Source organism: Malurus melanocephalus, unplaced genomic scaffold, assembly GCF_030028575.1.
Source record: "Malurus melanocephalus ecotype Western Australia unplaced genomic scaffold, MMel_1.1 scaffold_718, whole genome shotgun sequence".
Lineage (NCBI taxonomy): Eukaryota > Metazoa > Chordata > Aves > Passeriformes > Maluridae > Malurus > Malurus melanocephalus.
In genome coordinates, this window is record NW_026623950.1 from 139,883 (window position 1) to 164,457 (window position 24,575).

Genomic DNA, 24,575 nt, shown 5'->3' on the forward strand with positions numbered 1-24,575 from the left:
TTTTTTTTTTTTTTTAAGCTTACAGTACCATTTCAAACTGACAACTTTAGAAATATCAGGATTTTTCACTGCAAAATCGAACGTGTCCAGCCCCACCCTCGGGAGATGTGAAGTAGGGGTTGTTGAGCTTTTCTGTTGCATCCTGCCTGAAATGGGGAGCTCTCACACAGCTGATGCCAAGGCTGCAGAGGAGGGCACTGACCCCCTGCTTCTCACAGAACTGCTGCTTTACTCCTCGTCCATCTCCTGCCAACTCACAGCTGCCAACAGAGACGTGAGTCTGACCACAGAAAATGCCAAAACATGAGAAAAATGCCCCACTCCCAATTAAGAGCGATGACTATGTGTGGAAGGCAGGCTAAGCTGAGAAGGGTCACACAGACATTTTACAGCTTGGTGAGATGAAGGAATGCAGGTGTCACACTCAGATAGAATAATTGCTGAAATTGTGTGAACCATCCTCCTGAGGCGATGGGAAGGCAATGCAAGGACATCCTGTTTTTAACCTGCTGGAAACTYCCTACGAGGTATTTGTGCTAGTTAGCCCTGGGAAAAAGTAGAAGTAGTTAAGGGAAATTTGGCAAATGAATCATTARAGGTGGAGTTGACGTGTAAGACGTGGACCTATGAAATAYATGTATTACAGAATATRTATGAGCTAATTATGTATGTTATAAAACTTAGACATTGTTTACAATAAATCGAAGTTYRCTTATAACTCATATTGAATGGTCCSAGTCTTCCCTTCGCCGACAACGATGAGCTGTGTGGACAAACCAAGGAGTCAGAATAGGAAATACTCTGCCTGCTTGGGGCTGGGAGAGCCTCTGAGYGCTTTAAAGATATCACCTTTATCTCTAACCCCTTCCAGCCCCTGAGTGCTTTAGAGATACCCCTTCCCCCTTCTCCCAGGACATAAAAACGAACCATCCTTGGCGATGAGAGCGCTCTCCTTGGTCATGGTGGCGTCCTCGCTSAGGCCGCACATGTTCTCAGCAAACACCCTGAAGTAATACTCGTTGCCAATGACCAACTCGTTGATGGTGGCACTGGTGCGGTGGTAGTGCTCGATCACGGTGAACCATTCCTGCAAGCACACACAATTTGGGCTCAGCTTCCTTCTCCCTGAGGTGTTCCCTGGGTCTCCTTTGGAGAGAGTACAGCCAGCAGTGATCAGTGAAATGAGGGATGATGGCAGTGAAGGTGAGCCTTAGGGAATTGCTGAGGGGAGAGGAGGACAAAGAGCTGTGAAGGGCAGAGCAGAGGAGCTGCAGAGGGGTGTCCTGGAACAGAGGAGCTGCAGAGGGGTGTCCTGGAACAAACAGTGTTCTCTGGCACGGAGGGAGAAGCCACACTCGCCTCCTTCCTCCAGCTGGAGCAGGCAGGAAAATGTGTCATAATTAAAGGTTTGAGTTTCTGGTCTGTATTCCTCAGCMTTGCCAGTGGCAGATGGGTTAAAACTCCTGACCAGGGTGATTTCCAGCCACCCTTGCCCGGTTAGAACCATGTCAGGAGAAGAAGCTCCCTCATCTCATCYCACATCAGCTCACAGATGTGAGATAAACTCCTCCTGCTGAGGGGAGAGGAGGACAAAGAGCTGTGGAGGCAGAGAGAGGAGCTGCAGTGGGGTGTCCCAGCACAGACGGTGTTCTCTGGCAGGGATGGAGCAGCCACAGCCGCCTCCTTCCTCCTCCTCTGCGTTCTGGGGGTGCTGCTGGGCAAGGGGGGAACCTCTGCTGAGCCACAGAACGAGAATCCTTTCTGTTACAGGGCCCTGTGCCTGTCACAATGGTTTGAAAATCAATTTCTCTACAGGAAAAGGCCACKGAATTATCCTGTCACRAGGTGGAACGACAAAGCCTTTTRGCTGTCACATTAATATAAAAATTACATAATTAGATGACTGCAATACTGAATAAATGACTCTTTGCTAAAAGCATCCCTTTCTCTGGCTTACCTAGAGGAACAAAGGACTTGGAAGGCATGCTTGGCTTGGACATGCCGATGGCATTGACAGCRAACACTCGGACCTCATAAGCAACACCTTCAATCATTTTTTGTGGCTCAAAAGTCGTTTCCTTACACAGTTCAAAATTCAGCCTCATCATCCTGGACCTTACTGAGTTGCTACACTGGCAGCTGGAAGGGCTGATTTTAGGAAATCCAAAGGTTATGTTGTGTGAGTGAGGTGGGCTCCTCGTTCCTCATCCACGCTGCTGACGGAGGCAGMGCAGTCACAGATGAGAAATGTACAACAGACTGAGTTATTCTGATTTCTCAAGAGGCCACTGCACTCATCTGCCCTCTCTGTATCACAGAGGGACATGAGAAATGTATTTTTATGATCCTCTGATATCTAAAGGCTGAGATGGAGGGGTGGGTTCTGTGCTTTAGCCTTGCAGCAGTGATGGGACTTGTGAATTCTACCCCATTACACAAAACCTGAGTGACAATCTGAGACAAAAAGTTAATGCTGAAAATGCAATTAATACAAAGTGCAGCATGACCACAGCAACGGTTTTGCTTTTCTTTACTCTGCCCTACATATTTTCTTGCTTTTCCAAACTGAACTTGTGCTGAGTTCCCTGTACCACAGTTTGCAGTAATATTTGATCAACTCTAAGAGCCAGAGTTCCCTTGGGAAAACAGCTTTTATGGAAGACCAGCTGTGCCAGRATTGCAAAATGCACCACCCCAGATACTGTGGGGACAGTGTCCTGAAAGATCCATGTCACACTGGACCCTGGCTGCTGCTGCTGCTGTTACTTTCTCCTCATCACAGTAATTTAGAGGGGCCGTTGTTTTGGTCACTGTAGCAGAGACCATATTTTTTCAGTCTCAAGAGAGGGATAAAAGTAAACTAAAATAAAAAAAAAATAATTAAAAAAAAAAGATGGGAAGGAAAATAATGGTACAGGAAGAATGAATTGATCAGACTGTGAAGGAGATCAACATATTAATGTGTGGGGRTAAGGAAGGGACAGCAGAAGTTTCTCTTCCATAAGAAAAATTCCAAAATATAGTCCTTGATTTTCAGTGTTTAAATTTGCAGTAAATGTTAAATCTGAGAATCTGACTAATGTCTTTTAGAAATGCGAAAAATTTGTGTTACTTTAATGAAAATAATAATTATTTCTGATTTGGACTTACCCCCTACAAGTCTCAGAGCAGTTTATGAATGACCTATGTACTGTTTTGCCATGGGTAGTAAGAAGTGGCAATGACTTACATAATATAACATTGCAGGCTTGAAAACAGCAGCAAGAGTACAATTTTGTTCTAGTAGCAGCCTACTCAATTCAAAATTAATATTTTGTGGGTRTATTTCCTCTACTGAGGCAAAGGAAAAATGCAGAATTACTTCTCTCAAATCCACCCATCCTTTGCTTTTTAGTCCTCCTCTTCAGCATAATTTGAAAATGTTTCCACTTCTAGGCTTTAGTTACAGTGAACAAGTGATTTTTAGAGCTTTTAGAGATGCCTGTAGAGATTTTGTATCTTATTATCAGTAATTATCAGTAGCATTATCAGTAATGCTTTCTGATTTTTGAAAGGGAGAGTTCATGAGCACATCCACCTTTCAAACATCTCCTTATTACTTACCATACTCTTTTTGTCTGCTTTCTGAATAGTGTACCCAGTAATGGCAGCATTCCCATCATCTTTTGGTGGCTTCCACGATAAATTTACGTTCTCTCCCCAGACATCCTCAATAGTTACAACCTCAGGTGGGCCTGGGCGATCTGTAATGAAAATTTGACAGCTGACACTTTTTGCTGTTTCCGTTCTCTGTCTCTTTCCCACAAATATCTTCCAATTAGTTTGATTTCTCTCTCTTTCTTACCAAAAAAACAATGCCAAAAGAAAGAGGTGGTTGCAAAATAAGACCTTCCAAAGTTAAGGCATGTCAGAATTATAATAAGGCATCAGAATTATAATAAATGTAATGACTAAAGTTCTGCTACCAGTTTTGCCCATTATGTAAAGAAATAGATTGTAAAAATGACAAGGAAATGCATTTTGTTGTCTGTCTTTGCTACCTTCAAATGTACTTTCAGCATTTAGGATTTCTTCCACATACATTTGTGACAAACTTACTGTGAATTTGCTGCCATTTCTCTCTATGGGTGCTACTCAAGAGGAAATATCTTGGATAAAAGATAGACATGAGGGGCACAGCAGTGAAAAAAAAAAAAAGTCTGGCACATTTCAACAATGTCATTGTGTGTGGAGGTTTCCTCAGAGACCACAAATCCACAGCCAATGGAACGTGGAGAGGTAACACCACCAAAGGAAGCCGCTCTTTGGGGTTCCCATTTTCCTGAACCCTTGGAACAGCGGGATTTATTCCCCCAAACATACCCACAATCTGAATATCTATCGTGGCTTTGTCCACCAGGTTCTCCACCTCCACCTTCATGTCGTACTCCCCGGAGTGGCCCCGCTCTGCCTTTCTGATGAAGATGATGGTGTCGTTCTCCGTGTTGCGGATGTTGATCTCGTTCTTGTCGATGGGGGAACCGTTCTTCTGCCACGACACTTTTGCTCTTGGTTTTCCCTGTAAGGAGCCAGGGAATGATTTTTATATGATTATTTTTTTTTTTCTTTTTGGGAAAAGAAGAAAACAGGTTTATTTCCCGTTTTTCCCCAACAGGAAATAAAAGCTGTCCTTTTTAAGGGGTTTATATACCATTTAGAGGTGCAATCATACCAATTCACCCAAAATATAGCTTTCTTTACTTTTTTTTTTTTTTTTTTTTTTAACCAGGAGACTGAAAATATTTGCAAATTCTGGCTATATTGGACAATTATCTTTCTGGCTAAACTGGACAAATAATTTCCAGTTTTCTGAAAGAAAAGGGAGAAAGAAACAACCCACAGAAAATACAGAACAAAGTATTTGACCCTGTGGAAATGCTTAAATTCTCTACACTGCCAGTGAAAAGGGAAAGAAATGGACTAAACCTCCAGGGATCCTCTCTTCTTTCATTGCAAGGGAAGTTGTTRCAGCTGCTGGGAAGGCTGGATTGACACCTTTCGTGTGCCTTTTTGTGTGTTTAAGTACCCAATATAGGTATTTAGAGTGATGAAGTTCACGTAATGCTATGGGAAAACAYACTGAGTATTTATGCATTTAGAAATAGTTTTATCACAGCTGTGATCTCAAGGGTTTGACAGCTGCAGTCTGCCCACTTTCCCCTGGCTTTTCCTCTCTCATGGCAAGGAAATTATTCAATGCTGCTGTCCCACTCTTGATAATTTTATCTGCTTCCAGTGCAGCCCCTTTGCATTGTGCTGGCAATTATCTCAAGTGGAATTTCTGCTGTGGGGATTTCGAAATGTCCTTTGGATGACAGGTAACCAATCTGTCTGAATTAYCCAATTCATTATTTGGCTGAACATAATTTGTTTGAGACGTTGAACGAAAAGCCTTTGAGCACCTCTGTACTTCACTGTGCTTAATTTGGCTCGCTGGCCAAAGTTACGGAGAAATGAGTTAAAAAGCAGCAACATTTAAAAAAAATTAAAATAAAAAAAAAGTAGGAAAGGGGCAAAAAAAGCAATGAGAACTTTTCTGTGAGTGCTTTTAGTTCTTACCTGGAAAGGAATAACAAGGTTCACAGTTTCTCCAACTCTTCGAGTGTAGGTTTGCTTTAAGTGTCTTGGTAGACGGATCTTTGGAGGTTCTGGACACAACAAAAAACTTGTGTTAGGCACTTTTCTCCTTTTCTAACTGAGCCTGCACTAGTGTGCATCAGCAAAAAAAGGAGATAAAAATGTGGTCTAAAATCCCCAGAGGTGACTAATGAATGCGGTGTCTTAAATGTCTTGGTCCCGCAGTGTTACATTTGGGACACCATCAGCTTTTGTGACAGCAAACATTAATTATGGTGGTAGGAATTGGTGGGAAGCTCAGTGCAACTTTAAAAAAAGACACCATCAAGTTCTGCAGGGGAAACAAAAGGCCCWGAAAAACTGAGAGAGAAAGGTTCAGAAATGAAACAAACAGAAAGGATTATGATATTTTGGAATGATAGTGTCACGATTTCAAGCCACCACACAATGGTTTTGTAAGACCATGCCATTTTGTAAGACCAGTTGCCGATAACAAATTGCAATATTAATTAACCATTAAAAATAAGTTTTTAATTGCAATTACAACAGTTTTTAATTGCRTTTTTTTAATTTAGCCATAAAAAATTAGGTATTGGTATGAAAAGAGAGCGTTTTTCTGGGTAAGTGTGGGCAGCAGGATCTCACCTATCACTTCCTTGACTAAAATAGGCTGTGGGTGGTATTTGGGCTCGCTTTCCCCGGCAGCATTCACGGCTTTGACTCTCACGAGGATTTTGGARCCCGTTGGGAGCCCGTTGATGGTGAACTTGGTTTTGTCTGTCAGCTCCGGGTTGGCCACGATCCATTCATCAGCTGGTTCAGGGAAACGAGGGGAGGAGGGCAAATCCAAACAACAGGCAATTATAAATACATCCACTGCATGGATGAGGAAAATTACACAGCAGCAATTGATTCATTCAATTCTAATGAATAATTCTCTTTTTCTAATTATGCTGTTACACAATGCAGATTCACTTTCACACACAGGAATGGCTGTTTCAAACCCTGAAGGGTTTCTTCTAATTGCAAGTTACATATTCATCTATTTATATACCTTACTATAATCACACAAAGGTTATTAGAATATTTCTATAATTTAACTGTACCAGAGAGAAAATGAGTTAGATTTTTAAATTCAGCTAAACTAAAAACAAGGGGGACAAGGAATATATTTCCAAAAGCGCTCATCATTGCTTTAACAGCTTCCTTGGAGAGAAATGGGTTTTGCAATTTATTTCGACCAGTGCTGAGTACCCTTGAAAGTGTAACTGAAAAATAAGAGAATATTTACACATTGCAATGAAATGCCATCTCTCCTCATGCCTTTAAAAGAGGAAGGCTGTGTCAGAATTACTCACATAATTACAGCATTCTCAGATTATTTAATCCTACCCCCAGGCAGCCACATGAAATCCATAGGGTGATCATAACAGAATCTTTCAGAATGGTTTCAGTTAAAAACCACATTTTCTCATGTACCCTGTCCGCCCATCCCAGATTGCTCCAACTCTGCTGGCACCTGGGCACTGGGGCCAGATTTACGAGCTGGATCCACACTCTCCACATCATGTTAAGAAAGCACCATGAAGTGGGAAGAGAAGATGAGAGCTGTTGTACCTTGGAGAGCGCCACAGACCCAGAGCTGTGGTACATTCTCATAACTGAGTGCCTTGCTTTTAGCAGTTAAGTTTTCCTCCAAGCTGCTTCTTTCAGCAGAAAAGGATTTCAATCAATGCCAAGAGCCTCCCCCTCCCCTTACACCTGTACTACAGAAAATTCTGGACACTGCTGCCCCTAGAATTCACAGTCAGGGTTTTATCTTTACTTTTACGAAGAAAGTTTTCCTTTCATTAAAGAAGACTTTTATCCTTTGTGGAGTACTGTACCTTCCAGGTTAAAAGGTGGCTCCCCCAACTCCTCAGACAGATCTGTCGATATACCTTGAGAGAATCCATCTTTAAAATTAATCAGAGACACCCACTTTCACACAGGTGGAGCATTTTGTCAGTGGTTAGCAATTCCTGTTAGTAAGTATGCAAAGAGAGATGCTGGGCTTTACAGATTTAGARAACCCGCATTTAGGGAGGCTGCAGGGAGAGAAGAGATGGAGAGAGGGCATCTGGATCACAGAGCAGTTATGTGTGATGCCCAAAGGAGAGCTAAAGGATGAAAGAAGAGGAGCATATAAAGTTTTGTGGGTTTTTTGGGCCTGAGAGTAGGCCTAGAAATAGGAAAGGGAAGAGACAAAAGGAGCACTTGGAAGAGAGAAATGAAACAGAATGATGATGAGAGAAAATGTAGAAGGAGAAGAAAACACATCATAGAAGAGATGAGAAATTCAGAGATACATTCTGAGTAAGAGACAGAAAAAGAAGAGGTCTTGGAAAAAAACTTGAGGAAACAGAGGAAGAGAACACATTTAGCTGAAGGTAACATAGATAGAAGATTAAAGAAGACCAAACCCATGGATGATGACAGATATGATGCAAACCCTACAGATTTATTTCCTGGAAAAAGCTATCACTGCCCTGGACTTCCTGTAATCGTGGAGCTGGGTATTTTCAGGATAATAAAAATACTTTTCTGATATCTTTGCACAGTCCTGGATGAGTACACTGCCAAGATCTCAGCCTGGAGAAACTCTGCAAAGTGATTGCTGACTGGCTACAAAAACAGATCAGCYGCAGCTAACACGGCCTGTTAGAGGCAGAAAAATGTTTTATCAAGGGGGGCACTCAGTCCACACCCCCCGGGCTGCCCCAAAACCCCAAAAAAGAGCAGTCAGCAGCACTTTAATAGCGACTGACTCCTCCAGGGTCAGCAGGATTTGCTCTGCTCCACATCCCCACAGCAAGAGGGGCAAAGCTGCATGACGTAAACAGGGCCTGGGGACTTCTCTGTCTAAATATTCTATATTCTATATTCACATTATTCACACCTATGCAATGCTGATCAGGAAACTCAAGATGAGACTCCAGTTCAGTMAAATGCACAGAGAGCTGTCAAAAGGGGTACACAGTTAAGGAAGTCAGAGAGTCCACCACTTTGATCAAGTTATAGGGTTCAGACTCGAGGGAAATACCAATTTTGCAAAGCTAAACAAATGCTTATGATACATTATTCCTCTAAATTATCTTTATATTTTRCCTTCCTATTTTCAGCTTGTGATTTCTCCTAACGATTGCTATGTTAAAGAAGACTCTAAAAAAGCCCTCTTTAAAACTACTTTGGTGACAATGGAAGAATGGAGAATACAAAGACAGATGAGTTTACCAACAGATAACTAAGAGAAAAAAAGCAGCAGAATGAAAATAGACAGTCATGAAAAGTATCTTGAAATTAAAAAGAGTTATTAAACGTTATGGAAAAAAATTAGTTTGAGGGCAGAACAGGCACTGAAAGGGCTGAGAAAAAGGGGCACTAAGATATTGCAAGAAAGGAAAAAAAAACAACCGAACAGAGAGAAAAAGATGAATAATTCAATAATATGACTTTTAAAATTGGCGTTTTAAAATTGGCATTTTAAAATTGGCATTTTCTACTTCTCTTGCTTCTCCTAAGCATTTTCATGACATATATACATCATGTCAATTGTGTATATATAGCTGTATATGCATATATAGGAGGCTTATATAGATATACATGAACACTCCAACGGTGTAAAATACATTGTACCCATTGTATTTTATCTGAGGTGGGTAACAGTAAAATGACAGACCCAGCTGCCATTTTTGTTGTGTCTTCATGTGTTTAAAACCTATCTGGAAAAAAAAAAGTAAAGAATTTGTTCCATTCATCAGGTATGCAATGTCCTTCTGTCCAGCAGTCCTTTAAAGACAGAATTGGGAGATTCCTCTGAAAGCCACAGTTTGAATAAATGGATCTCTGTTTCTCTCTTATCACCTAATTTGGATATCACATATGATAATGTCAAGCACTTTTAAWTTTTTTTCCCTGCCATTCTACCAATAAAGCATAAAATACAGAATGCTCTGAAGTCCTGACATTRGCAGTCCCCTTTACATTCCCCTACATCTGGGCTGTGCAGTGGAAATATTAGAATGTATTCTTGATGGAAGACTTCATGCTTTCTGGTTCTGGGCTGTTCCCTCAGCTCCCTCGCAACACACAAGGAAAACCCTTCCTACCATTCCAGCTGTGTCTGCCTTCAGGTTCTCTTCTCCAGGTCTCTGAGCTTCTTGCAGTCCTGTTCCTGCTTCCTTAAAGACATTTCTTTCAGCACTACAAGATGCTGAGTGTTCCTGAGAAAAGCCAGAGGTTCTTCTCCACTCCACTCCCTCTCCCTCTCCCGAGATCTCGCCACGTTTGTGCCCTACTGTTTTCATGGATTGTCTGAATCTGAAATGTGTGACAGCATGAATGGCAAGTTCTGTCCTCTACCCTTTTGTCTCCAGGCTATGGATTGTGTTCATGAAGAATAARTGCCTTCATGGAACAAAAAAAMAAGGTGTTCAACCCTTCACTTGATTTACAGCACAGTTAAGAGCAACAGCAGTGGAGCTGAAGATAACTGTGTCCCCTTCCTCCACATCCAGAACAGTTGGTGCTGCTGGTCCACAGAGCCTGGGTATTGCACAACCACTCCAGGCCATTTGATACTTACCCCGGTGCTAGTGGATTTTACTTTTTGAAAATAGGCTTCAATGGATGCCAGCTCAGAAGAAAATCTGCTGGAAAACACTAARTTTCTGCTGCTTGATCGCCAAAGACTCCTAGTTGTAAAACATAAATTGTATTTCCCTGTTTCTTCTTATTTTACTCTCAAAAGTTTCTTCAGTCCCTTATCTTCGTCCTTCAGTTGTTTTATCTTTTTGTCTTAGATGGACACAGTTAAAGATCCCAATAACTACACKGAAATGTGGGGAAGTTGTTCTCAGTGTTGGCAGCTGGCACCTGAAGCAGCCAGTGAGGAACATGTGAACATCGGGGTTACCACACTGAGGACCTCCTGACCCTAAAACCCAGAACATATTTTGGACCCCAACTGTAGCTGTTCATTGTTTCCTACACCTTCATCCACCAATGAACTCCTCACTGCCCTGACTCCCATTCAGCACCTAAAAGAGGATGGTTATTATCACGGCACTCGGTGCACTGCACCGGAATTTATGGCTTTTGATTTGGATTTCAAATCAGATGCAAGATAACATCGAGCTACGATCAGCGGGTGGGATCTGGAATACAAACCAGAGGAAGCCTGAACAAAACCCTGCTGCTTGAGGTTTTCTGCCTCATTAGTCTCTGCCTGACAGCCAGAACACCTGATACCTGCAGAGARAAAACGGAGAAAGTCTCACCCACTTTCCCAGCGAGGGAGGAGCTGTGGGTGTTGTCACTTACTTCCTTCGAAGCAATATTCCACCACGTAACCGTCCAGCCCGGCCGCCCCGATCTGGTCTGGTGGCCTCCACTTCATTGTCACCGAGGTGTCGGTCACACTGTCCACTGCCAGCAGCGTTGGGGGGCTGGTGACAGCTGGAGCAGGCAGGAAAATGTGTTATAATTAAAGGTTTGGGTTCTGTATTCCTCGGCATTGCGGGTGACAGATGGGTTAAATCCTGGTGACCAGGGGSATTTCCAGCACAGTTAGAACCACGCCAGGAGAAGCAGCTCCCTCATCTCATCCCATATCTGTGGAAGGCAGGCTAAGCTGAGAAGGGTCACACAGACATTTTACAGCTTGGTGAGATGAAGGAATGCAGGTGTCACACTCAGATAGAATAATTGCTGAAATTGTGTGAACCATCCTYCTGAGGCGATGGGAAGGCAATGCAAGGACATCCTGTTTTTAACCTGCTGGAAACTCCCTACGAGGTATTTGTGCTAGTTAGCCYTGGGAAAAAGTAGAAGTACATAAGGGAAATTTGGCAAATGAATCATTAAAGGTGGAGTTGACGTGTAAGACGTGGACCTATGAAATACATGTATTACAGCATATGTATGATCTAATTATGTATGTTATAAAACTTAGACATTGTTTACAATAAATCGAGTTCACTTATAACTCATATTGAGTGATCTGAGTCTCCCCTTCAGCGACACATATCAGCTCACAGATGTGAGATAAACTCCTCCTGCTGAGGGGAGAGGAGGACAAAGAGCTGTGGAGGCAGAGAGAGGAGCTGCAGTGGGGTGTCCCAGCACAGACGGTGTTCTCTGGCAGGGATGGAGCAGCCACAGCCGCCTCCTTCCTCCTCCTCTGCGTTCTGGGGGTGCTGCTGGGCAAGGGGGGAACCTCTGCTGAGCCACAGAACGAGAATCCTTTCTGTTACAGGGCCCTGTGCCTGTCACAATGGTTTGAAAATCAATTTCTCTACAGGAAAAGGCCACTGAATTATCCTGTCACGAGGTGGAACGACAAAGCCTTTTAGCTGTCACATTAATATAAAAATTACATAATTAGATGACCGTAATAATGCACTAATGGTTATTTTCTAAAAGCATCCCTTTCTCTGGCTTACCTAGAGGAACAAAGGACTTGGAAGGCATGCTTGGCTTGGACATGCCGATGGCATTGACAGCAAACACTCGGACCTCATAAGCAACACCTTCAATCATTTTCTTTGGCTCAAAAGTCGTTTCCTTACACAGTTCGAAATTCAGCCTCATCCACCTGGAGCTTTGTTTCTTTTTCCTCTCGATGAAATACCCTTTTGACCAGAAAAAACTTTATTATAGTCAGTGATGGCATGAAGGTCAGTAATAAAGGGTCTATTTTTTGGCTGCCCAGTGACATTWTTTTTATCTGGATTCACTTCAGTATCCCCTTCTAACTTTAGAGTGATTTAGGGATAATTTTCCCCACTGCAAGCTATCTGATAATCACTTATTGGGCTTTCATGGCCATATATGAGCTTTTTTTGGTGTTTACTAAGATTGCTGTGTTTAGTTCAAAGTGAAAAGGACCTGATTCCACTGACCTCTGAGCCCYTCTTGGTTTGGTGTATTAAAAGATATCCCAATTTACTCACTAAATTGTTTCTGACATTCCTTCTAACATTCAAACAGGCTAAGAACAGTTCCAAGTTTATTTTTCATAAGAGGTTGTGTTTCAAGGAGGGGGATTGTTAATGTGGCAACATAAAAAATGACAAATATCAAAGTGTTACAAAAACAGGTATTTGATAATGGCCAAGAGTAGGGAGAGCATTGTAGTGACTGGATAATCCCATTGGAACTATTCAGGGCTTCAGCTAAACTCTGATCCTATTCCATCCACTATTTGGGGTTTGTTTATTTCATCTATACCACCAAAAAAAAAAAAAAAAGAATAAAAAAGAAAAAATGTACCTAAAATGGGTGATCCACCATCATTTGCTGGGGGTTCCCAGGTCATAATACACCAATCTTCACCCACCTCAGTCACATTTGGTGCCTGGGGAGGATCAGGAACATCTGTTGCAAACAAAGTAAATATTATTTAAAAAAACCCCCAACTTACAACCTTCTAGGCTGAAATTTAAAATGTCGAATAAGAAACAAATCTGAATAGTTTTTGAGGACAAATCAGGAAATGGGAGTTTCCTGAGAGTCTCATAAAAGTGATAAAAAAATAGTGAATAATAAAAATAAAAAATTCAAAATATTTTTATTAATTGAAAATTATTCTTTAATGAAGAATGGTATTTATCAGTGATAAATGACATGGCTCGTGGGCACCATAACTTACCAACCACTTTGATGTTGATCAGAGCTGTGTCCTCGCCGGCCTCGTTCTTTAGGGTTATTCTGAAAGGCCCCGAATCCTCTCTTTCTGCAGCATCGATGACCAGGCAGCTGCTGTCTGGGTAGGTCTCTGCCCGAATCCTCCCACTGTCTGTGACCATCTGGGAACCACGGCAAGCAGAGGAAATGTCATGGGTTCCATGTTTGAGAACCAAAATGCTCAAAAATCAAAGTTCGAAAGCAGTACAGGACACTTCAAGGAAAACGTGAAAGCAGCTGTAAGAAAAGCCACACTAAACCCCTTCATTTTTGTCACTTAATGATGAGAAAAATGACAAAATAACTAAAATAGCTAAAATAACTAAAATAACTAAAATAACTAAAATACAGTGGCTGCATAGTACTCAGTTGAGCCATTGCATCACAAAGGAAGAGGCACTAATGAGCAAGAACAATCTTTTTTTGACACCACATATCATTCATTCGATGGAAAGAGAATAGGGGAATTCTTCCAAAAGTCAAATCAAAATTTAATTGAATTAAATTCACTTGAAAGGTCAGAGTGATTGGAATGGCCAGTAGTTTCTCCTCACAGATTTCAAATCTTGAGGACAAATCAGGAAATGGGAGTTTCCTGAGAGTCTCATAAAAGTGATAACAAACAGTGAATAATAAAAAAAAAAATTCTAAATATTTTTATTGATTGAAAATTATTAATTAATTATATAATATATATATAATAATTAACATCACATATTTTGGAATAGGAGTTCTCCTAGAATGATTCCCTGCCTGGACAGGACCATAGTGTTAACTTTGCAGTTAATAYTTGAAAAACAGTGGTTACGGATTTTACCAGATGGGTCTGATGAATGCAGTGGTAATAATGTCTTCTGGCTTACACACAGCACAATGAAAATTTAAATGTRAAAAATGACACTTTTTTTTTTGGTATTTTCACAGCCAGGGATTGGTCCATACAAAAGTTTTGCATTTAGGCATCAAAACTGAGCCTGATTACCCAGCCTACTGTTTCATTTGAGACATGAACTCCATTAGAATTTATCATTCATTTGCCAAAACCTAACCATATCATGATCAAAACCTGCCAGCTGTTCTGGGCATTGAACATATAAAAGTAGCCATTTGGTAAATTTTCATGAGTATTCTTCTGCATTCCATATAYCCTTCTCCTCTGCTGTTTTTTATAGCAAACCTGTTTTTTTTTCTTTCTTTATTAATTTGGGACTTGCCTTAAAAATACCCAAAATACTAAATAATATTTGTCCATTTTGCCCTTCTTTTTTGAGCAAGGAGTGTTTTTAGATAAAGGGCATTTCCTCCATATTTTCTGCCATTAAAAATCAATGTTTTCACAAGGCTAAAGTTGTTTGGTTTTTTTTTTAATAAAAGGTTCCTTGTGCAGCTAAAGGAACATATACAATGACAAAATACCTTGTCCCCTCTACTCCAAAAGACTTTTGGGGTTGGTTCACCAGTGATGGGGATCTCGAGGCGAAGTTTGTTTCCTGCCACTACTGTCACAGTGTTGTTTTCCCCAAGACCATCCAGGTGAAGTTTAGGAGGATCTGAAAAAAGGAGAGACATTGTCCACGTTTGCCCTGAAGCTGCTGCTCTGAGCTCTCAGTGACCTGGCCCAGGTCTGCAGCACAGAGAAACTCTTCATTTTATTTTCCTCGTATTGTTTGGTGACTGATTTTTTTTTTATTTGGAAGAAAATTTGTGAAGAAAAATCTATTTTGTTATGATGATGATGATGATGATGATGATGATGATGGTGATGATGATGATGATGATTATTATTATTATTATTATTAAACCCACAACTGTTTTTCTGAGGCAGAATTATGTATATTCAGGTAACTTGTGAAAGTGATTTCCTCTAAGTGGCTGTTGAGAATTTCAATTCCAGGCTTTTTTTATGGCACTTTTTGCCACAACCTTCACTGTTCTGGCAGTTTAAAAAGTTATGAACCCAAATCCTTTTCTGMAAATGAAATGATCACCTTTTTTATGTTCTGTGTGTATGGAGAACAACTGATAAATATCCTCTTATATATTTTTTTAATACATTAGRATTATAACAATGGTCATTTCCCTCCAGGAACCTCTTCCCTTTTCATTCTCCCTAAACCAGAGCAGCTCATTTACACTTTGACAAAGCAGCAGGTCTGTTTTCTCTGGTGAAAGCCTGCTAAGAGCATGCAAAGTCATTGTAACCAGGAATATTTCACATATATTTTAATTTTATTTTCCAAAGGTCACAGAGAAGTGTTACATAAAACTCTTTGTGCAGTACACTTACCCACAATATGTACTTTGCATGGAATATTAATGTTGTAGGCATCTGGCACAAACATGTATTCACCCTCATCATCAACAGCAGAAACTGGGATAACAAATCTGTGGATTCTGTAAAAAAAAATCAAAAAAGGAAATTTGCATGAATTATTTTTGAAGGTGAAAGGGAAAATCTGTGAAAATTTTAGGAGATCTGTGCAAGTGGGTAAAATTACTGACTGAGAATCCTTTGCTGGTTGCTTAGTGGTATTTTAGCCAATTGAATCCTGTGAGCTTTGCACAAAATATTATTGAGACAACCACCAAATAATGTAAYGAGCACTGATATTGTTTGTTTAAACACAGAACTAGGAAAACACTATATGTGCAATCTCTTTGATACGAGGATTCTGTGCTGCTGCCATTTGGTTGTTCAAGAAGAAATCTGTAGGTGATCCCATTGTGGGAAAATCCTGACTTTTGCTGGACCATCTTTGTGACTGCATCCAATCCTTTATTTGTTTGCCAGGATGAAAAATGGGTGAGTGAATCCCGTGCTGCTCTCACTGCCCCATATCTCCCTGMAGGATATTTTTTCCTTCCTGTGTCCTGTTGTGGCCAAGCTTTGTTCAGGTCAGGACTCCCCTCTTTGTCCTTCTCCTTTTTTCCTCTCCTCACCCTTTTGGGGAGCTCCTTTGCCTTGTGATATCCCATGGGGACATTGCATGGCTGGCACTTGTCCCTTACTGCTACTCTTTATTTATTTGTTATTTATGGTTTTCTACTGCCCAACTTCACAGATTACAAATGCAAAAATACTTAATATCTCCCTATTGCTTGCATGGGCAGAGTTACCTGATCTGTGTTGATACAAACAGGAGCTATGAGGAAGAGGCATTTAAAAGCTTTATGTTTTTAATGATGCCTAGCAATAATTTTATTTTACTGCTGACTAGGAAGAGGCATTTAAAAGCTTTATGTTTTTAATAGTGCCTAGCAGTAATTTTATTTTACTGCTGACTATCCCACCCTAACAGTAACAGCAATGTCAAGAAAAATCAATAGCTTGACCTTAGGTGGTTTGAGGGTTTGATTATTGTCCTCTGCAACCAAAATACATGAGATTACAGGAAGCATGGAGACGTGGCTTTGAAAATGACACAAATAAATATGTTTTGAGGGACAGGCKTGATGAGCAGAAAATTTTCAGTGAAGTAACCCTCATTTGGAACATCTCCATGGTGCCATTCCACCCAAAGCCACATCAAAACACAGCGGGCTTACCTTCCTTTGTGATAGAGCTTTACACGGTCGCTGGCTTCAATCAGCTGCCCGTTTTTGTACCATTTCCCTTCCACATTCTCAGATATCTCACACTTCAAGTGGATTTCCTGGCCCAGCCTCACTGTCTGGTCTTCCAGTGCAAGGGATATCTTCAATGGTCTCACTTAGGAAAACARAGGCAGGGATGTTAAAGGAAGATGATGGAGCTCAGCAGCCATGGAGGGTAATTTTCAATATGGTAATAAAGCAGAATGAATTGGTCAGGGTGCCAATTTGTACAAAACAGTCAAGAGCAGCATGAGGATTACAAAAAAAAACAGTGCAAGATAACTTCAGAGCATGGACCAGGTACATTTTGTTAAAAAAACCCAGCATTTTATGGAGATATGGCACAAACAAAACTGGGAGAGCTGCACAGTCATTGCTTGTGCCTTGGTTTGGCTTTCCTGTGAAAGGATTGAAGAAAAGCCGACACTTCCCTCGAAAATTCACTTTGTGTCTACAGATGGATTGCTTTGCTTTCCATCTTAATGGGGACAGGAAATGAACAAGCAGAACTACAAACTGGAACCAGTGCCTAAAGGGAAGACTTTTTTCTTGAGATTCACAGCTAAGAAATTGATGTAGAAGTCAAGTTTCCTTTTAAAACCCCAGGGAAAGGCAACAAAATTGGTTTTTTTTTCTGTATGCCAACCCACTGTGACAGGAAAATTCAAGAGCAAGGTGGGTGATACTCACAGTCCACTGCCAGCTTGGCTTCTGACTGCCCTCCAGTTGTCATTACTGAGTAAGTGGCAGTGTCATTTTTTGCAGCTTCCTCTATGATCAAAGTGTGTTTTTTACCCTCGACCTTAATTCTATACCGCGATTTGGGATCRTCAGAAAGTTCCACGCCGTTTCTAAACCTAATAGAAAACAAAGAATTTTTATTTTTTCCGAAGGAAGTCCCRTGCAAATAAGACTTCCATACAATGAAATTTACAGAGAAGATTTTACAAGACTATAGGGCACTAGAAAAGGTTAAGCAAACTCATCTGTGGATKTATAAAGACATTTTTGCTGTTGCTACATTTTTTAATAAAATTTTATTGAGATTTTCTCAGCAGTTTTCCTGGTGTAGGAAAAGCTGCCCACATTTTTGTCCATAATCAAAAGCCTCTGGGTTTGATTCTCCAGGAAGCTGTTCAAAGTGTGGCTCACCATTTCACGTTTGCATCATCCTCAGACACTTCACAGCTCAGCTCTACTCGTTCACCCACATAGGTACTGGTGTCCTCCAGGCCTTTGGTCACCAAAATCGGGGGATCTTTGGAAAGAAAAAAATTGCAAATTTACAATCTGAGAGGGAGAACCGAGTGAAAGAGATTTTCTAAATCATGCCGTAGAAGGTAATGTTACTTTAAAATTCTAATGTGAGTATCAGCGCAGGCTTTTCTGCCTTAAATCAAAATGAAATGGTTAATGGTTAAATGGTTGCTCATTAGGATGCTCAGTAGGAAATTTGCTCACTAAGAGAAAAAATAACATTTATTCATATGAATACCTGCTTTGCATCTCATTTCATTGACTGTTTTGTCCAGGAAGCTTGACATGGGAAGCTGACATTGCCCTCTTTCTTCCCACAAATCCCTCTCATAAAACTGTGTTTGCAATAGTCCCACAGCCCAATATGAGATGTGTAGCCGTGTTATAAAATGACCTGATGGCTTATTGTGATCTTATTTGTTTAATCCATTCCTGATGTCATAACTGATTTATTTCATAGCTAAAGACTGTGGTTATTCTCCTCTGTACAGTGGTTATTCTCCTCTGTTCTAAAAAGATCTTTCAAATATTTGATGATTTCTCTTGTTATCACCTTTGTTTTTCTGTTTGTTTTGCTGTGCACTTGGGGGTAATCAACACCATGGGAGCAAACAGAGTGAAGATAAGGCCACCCATTCATAACTTTTGATCAAGTTTTACCTCAAATCAGTTCAGATGGAATGAAAACTGACTTCTAGAAAGGTGTGGGTACTTGGGCAGGATCAGAATCCTCAGGTACCAAGTGTGGTGTTAGGGGTAGCCAGTGCTGTGACAAAAAAAACCCTCCAAAATGTCTTAAAATTATGAAGGACCCCACATCCAAGGCTAGATCTCAATGCACGGTGTCAAATCAACCACTTACCCTTTTTAGGGTTTTCACCAAGCTGCTAAATACAGGATGAGGGGAAAAAAAAATGGCCAAGGATGGCAGAAATACCGAGCGATCCCAACAGCTGCTAACGCAAACACAAAAATACACCGAACCAGATCCTCCCTGTTAATCTGGATTTGTCAAAATCCTCCCTTTGCAGCCAAAGAAACCACATGAATTTAGGTGAAACARCACTGAGCTGAGGTATTTACCTCTCACAAACAGTTCTGTGGAGCACTTCTCATCACCAGCTGTCACGTAATAGCGAGCATCGTCAGCCATCGTGCAGTTGTTGATGAATAAAATTCTCTGGTTTCCCTTGTGCTCAAAAATGTATCTGTTTGAAGAGGAACACAGCAAAGATACATTAGCAAAAYTTCCGAACCCCTTCTGTTTTATGTAGAAAGGGTTTTGGGGATTTTTAGAGGCAAAAATTCTGGATTTYACACAGTCCTTGAAAGCAATTTCCAAGTTGTAACAGAGCTGTCAGACTTTTTTTAAAAAAGAGCTATAGTGTAGAGTGATGATAAACTGCTTCTGGCTTGTTCCAAGATTCCAGGTTTGAATGATATTTAAAAAAAAATATTAAAAAAAAAAAGTAAGAAAAAAGGAGCTGGAGTGGCCAAAAAAAAAGGAGTCTGAAACTCTAGATGAGTAATGCTGAAAATAGCCAGCAAGAGGACACCATCACTCATTCCAACATTTTTGTGAGGTATAATAATAGCCAAAGTTAAGAAGTTAATATTATTGGTAGGCCAGATGGCACGAGATATCAGTAATGGGATATGGGGTTTTGGTAATGGGATATGGAGCCTTTCACCTTTATGTCACCAGTTTAGATCTGCTGCAGGTTTGTAATGACCAGAGCTCGTTAGCATCTGACAGCTGCTTCAGCAGCCTGCTGGRAATGCACTGGAGCCTCAGTCCACCCCCTTCTGCTGAAGAAATGCCCACAGAGCTGCCTGCAGAGCAGCTCTGAACTGCTCATACCAGATTTAGGGGCTAAAGAAAAGGTCTTTGGGTATTTTTTGTCAATCATGAATATTAACCAAAATCCTTCACTGATTCCTGCAGCAACAGAATGATGGAAATTTGTCTTGTCTCTTAGGAGGGCTTTTGTTAATTACTTCTATATTTTCCCCCAGGGCTAAAGGAAAAATTTGCTCGGGTTTTGTGGTSCCGGGAAACATCTGAGGAGCTTTACATTGCTGTGCACCTCCTTCCTGGCTGTGTGTGWCTGTGGAATGGGGTTTTCTGTGCCTGGTGTAAGAGCTGGTTGTGCCCAAAGCCCACGAGCTCAACTTCCAGGCACTGCTCTGCATCTGCTCAAATGCTGCACCTGGAAAAGGCCACTTTTAGGAAAAAAACAGAGGCTGAACCAACATGCAGCTGGTATAGAGGAAAAATCCTGTGTACACTTGAACTGCTCTCCATGGCTGACGGTGCAGGTTGGTGATTTCAGTGTGTGAAATTTAGCAGAGCAGTGGAAGATGAGACAAACCTCACACCCCTTTTCTTGGGTGGTTTATGAATCAATGTGTGATGTCAAACATCTCTGCTCTTAGCACAGGACTGCTGTAGAGACATTGTGACTGAGGACAAAGGATTTATTTTCTAGCAGTACTTCCTGATTTTTTAAAAAATTCCTGGGTAGGAAATAGCACCACCTTTTGGGTTGGTTTTTTTTTTTTTTTTTTGTTTTGTTTTTTTGTTGTTGTTTTTGTTTTTGTTTTTTGTTTTGGTTTTTTTTTTTTTTTTAATCTCTATTATTTTGTCTTAAGACAAAGGAGCCAATCTATATTTCATTATTACATTCAGCCTATAGTGGACTTTTCTGGGTCCCAAGCATCATTTGCATACTCTTCACATCTAACGATGAGATAAAATTGGTGCAACCTGAGCAAAGAGACAGATCTACACATCACACTTGTCAAGGGAGTACACAAATGGGTGTTTGCAAATGTTAGAATCACTTACTTTGCACTTGGTCGTATTTCCTGGCCATTTTTGTACCACTTGAGTTCCACTGTTGGATCTGCTARCTCCACCATGAATCTTACTTTACCTCCTTTGTCCACCTGGTAGGCAGGATCGAGGCCTTTGGCAAAAGCTGTGGTGAGAGTCAAGAGTTATTTTAAAATGAGATCAGAAAACAAGAGTAGGAGTGCTGAAATGGCATTGCATGRGTCTAAAGCTGTCAGAATACATGCACACGATGCCAGGCATCACTATGTGTTCTCACACTAGGAATGGAATGGAATAACATGGAATTATCTGGGAATATTTCAAGAAGTACAAAACTSTGCAGATCTGGTTATCCTAACCAAGTTCAACTGGCATCTCTTTGCAGTGTGTGTGTGTTCCAAATAAGACRGGGGCATCAAATGAAATACATAAATAGAAATTAATGTGTAATATCATAGCAAATGTTGTGATGTGAGGCAGTAGATGAGGAGAGAGGGTACATCAGGATTACAGCTGGATTTGTGGAGGCTTCATCTGCATGAAAAGGACTCCTCCAGGAAACCAGTGGCACAGCAAATGTGTATATTGCATTCAGCCCTGGATTGCATAATATCAGTAGTATAATGGACAGTGTATACTATTTATATGTGTTTATATGCATTTATACTATTTATATGTGTTTATATGCATTTATATACAAACATTTATATGGTTTTATGTACACACACATATGTACACATGTACACAGAAACATATTTATATTTCTGTATGTAATTTCACCTCTCACACTATTTAGTAGGGCAGATGGGGAAAAACATTCCTGAATGTCCTCCCCCAGTGCAGGGTGGAGGGTTTATGGTTTATAGGAACAGAGGTTCAGTGCAAAATGAAATTAATGAAGAGCAAACACCTTCTGTGTTCGGAGTGAATTCTGATCAGAGCRGAAGATATTGGTGACAACACAAGGTCTGATTTCTGTATTCTTTGATCAGGTAACTCCTTTCTACACACCTGGGGGACATTGTTCAGGTGGAACCCATGTTTGTCTGGGAGGCAGGGGAGCTTTTGGTAAGCACTGAACTGGATAAGGTGTTTATACTTCTGATGCTTTAGTATTTTTAGTTTCCATATTTTCATGTATCTGTATTCTTGACTTCTCCAGTGTRCAGMACTAAAGCTCCTGTTCTCACATCTTTAGACAAAACAATTCCTCTCTGAGCCTGAAATCCAAGGACACTTCACTGCCTCAGAGCCCCAAAATATGGAAACAASAGWGAATTGGGGGGAGCAAGATTGGGGTGGGTGACATCATCACCTGAAGGTGTCACTGGAGAATTGGGGCCCCATATGTTAATAGGACAGAACTTAYAAAAGGTGAAGATYTYGTGACTYGGRGTCCATTTTGGSTGTAGCCTCAGGAGGAGGCTTTGTCTGCCCTCAATGTACCAACAGGCCTGGATTAAATTTCTCTACTTTTATTCTCTTCACTTTGCCTGGCCTCTGTTTCAGGTGAGCCCTGTTTTAGGCATCCCTTCCCCCATGGACCAAAGCTGCTTTCTGATTCCCTCCCTGCAGGAACGAGGCCTGAGCTGGGGCGTGAAAGTTCCCTCAGCACATTTGGGTTTTTTGGGTGAATGTGTGTGTGTGTGACTGAGGAGCACAAGARTATTCTGCCACACCCATACCTGCACTCTTCTTCACCTCCCTGCGCATCCTCTTGAGCCGCTTGAGCATCCCCCTGAGGTCGGTGATGCCGTACTGGAACGCGATCTTCTCGTACTCGCTGGGGTTGGCGTTCTTCAGCAGATCCCACACGTCCACCTCGGGCTCTTCCTCTTGTTGTTTCACCTCCCTGGCATCAGCAAAATAAAATCGTGGCAGAAGAGTTACTGAGGATTTGTCACGCCGTAAAATGGTGTGAATCTGTGGTAAGGCTACAAGTGTTTTGACCAAAATTTGAAGATTGCCATTATATTCTTTTTAATTTCACTTGGTATGAGTGGAATAGCTTAGAATGGCATTCACRCCTTACTGTGCACTTCTTCAAGGCAGAATTTGGATGTAAGTTTTAATTTGGCCTTTCCTGATATAATCAGCTATGAGAATTTTTGTATTGCTTAAAAAAAAAAAAAAACCAGTTTGAAAATGTAGTGCTGTAACAGCATACAGGCTAATCCCACCTAAATCAATTGATTTAATCCCACTTAAATCAATTTTATCTGCTGTAACTTGAGTGGAATCTGTTATAATTTACRATGGCACCACTCAGTCTGATCTGCACATTTGAGAATTGCACAAAAACCCTTTCAGACCTGAGTCCCTGTGACTGCTGCTGGGGGTGACCTACAGAAGGATATTGAAATCCAAGGTATCTGTGCCTGTTTTTAGTTACACCAGGACTTCTCAGCATTGCTTAAAGTTGTCATGGGAATGGGGACTGGAGGTTTCCACACCAGCTTGGACTTGAAGGATGGATCTTCTCTCTTCCATGAGTATCTCAGTCTTAAGGGCAGGGAGTGTTTTCAGAGCCCTGTGTGAGGAATCACCTTTGCACAGGAGTTTCAATACCGTTTTTACTGTCTGCAACTCCAAGCTGAGACAACTAATAAAGAGAAGAATCATTATTTTCACAATGGCAACCATTAAATGATAGAACAGTGGAAGCATCCTAAACGAAAAAGTGAACTGCTAGATACTGGAACTGAAGTAGAAATCTGGAGTTTTCTTCCTGTAAATTGATTAGGATCAGCCCAGGATCGTTCTGATTTGATCTAGCTTATCTAATAAAATCAGTTAGAGAACAGAGTGAGAAAATAAACTTTGAAAAATAGAAAAAAATACCAAGTTTTGCACTGTTAGAGGTGAGGTTTATGGAGCCTAACAGAAGATTTTTGTTGACAGATACAGAAATAACACTAAAGATCCCTGGAAATCTCTGCACAGTTGGATGAGCAACCATGGAAACCACATTGCTGTTTAGTTCATGAGTTTTATTAATTTGCATAATACTTCAGTGATTTTTAAACAGAAAGAAAACTTCTCCCTGAGTGGTCTTTCAAATACAATAATTCTAAGACAGTGCCTAACTTAGATAGACAGAGTGTCAAACTTACATTCTAATGTAAGTTAGATAACCTAAGGCATATGAAATTTTATATTTTGTCCCTTTTATCTGTGCTCATGCTTTCCAAAGGGTGACTCTGCAATGAATTTCAGTGAGGTTCCTTCTGTATTGGGGCAGATCCTAAGCAGACTGATCTCATCACAAAATCACTTTCAGGTCTCTTCCCTAAAAATGTGCATTTTGTTGCAAGATGTACCTTTTTTCTGATTTTTTTTCTTAATTAATTTATTTTTATTTTTATTTTTAATTTTATTTGAGAGGTTTTTAGGTCAGATGCCTTTCGGAGTTTTGTGCTGTCACTGATCCATTGCATTGACAAAGCTCATCCAGTCATGGAGGTAAGGCTTGATACACCTGCCTATCAACCAGCAAAAAATTAGAAAACAGAACAGTATATTGATTCTATGCATTTAGGGTTTTTTT

At 40.7% G+C, this 24,575-nt stretch overlaps 1 protein-coding gene across 1 annotated transcript in view; it reads right to left on the reverse strand.

Moving 5' to 3' along the window:
* MYBPC1 (myosin binding protein C1) overlaps positions 1-24,575 on the reverse strand; it is a 69,386-nt gene that overhangs the window by 7,803 nt on the left and 37,008 nt on the right. The window contains exons 11-29 of the mRNA XM_057384543.1: positions 22,714-22,880; positions 21,041-21,173; positions 19,276-19,400; positions 18,088-18,193; positions 17,626-17,792; positions 16,888-17,050; positions 15,629-15,735; positions 14,758-14,891; positions 13,307-13,463; positions 12,928-13,032; positions 12,099-12,287; positions 10,978-11,112; positions 10,825-10,905; positions 7,503-7,571; positions 6,262-6,429; positions 5,599-5,687; positions 4,363-4,558; positions 3,604-3,743; positions 928-1,087 (exon numbers count right to left, since the gene is read on the reverse strand). Coding sequence (XP_057240526.1) covers positions 928-1,087; positions 3,604-3,743; positions 4,363-4,558; positions 5,599-5,687; positions 6,262-6,429; positions 7,503-7,571; positions 10,825-10,905; positions 10,978-11,112; positions 12,099-12,287; positions 12,928-13,032; positions 13,307-13,463; positions 14,758-14,891; positions 15,629-15,735; positions 16,888-17,050; positions 17,626-17,792; positions 18,088-18,193; positions 19,276-19,400; positions 21,041-21,173; positions 22,714-22,880 — 2,591 coding nt within the window. The remainder of the gene's footprint in view (positions 1-927; positions 1,088-3,603; positions 3,744-4,362; positions 4,559-5,598; positions 5,688-6,261; positions 6,430-7,502; positions 7,572-10,824; positions 10,906-10,977; positions 11,113-12,098; positions 12,288-12,927; positions 13,033-13,306; positions 13,464-14,757; positions 14,892-15,628; positions 15,736-16,887; positions 17,051-17,625; positions 17,793-18,087; positions 18,194-19,275; positions 19,401-21,040; positions 21,174-22,713; positions 22,881-24,575) is intronic.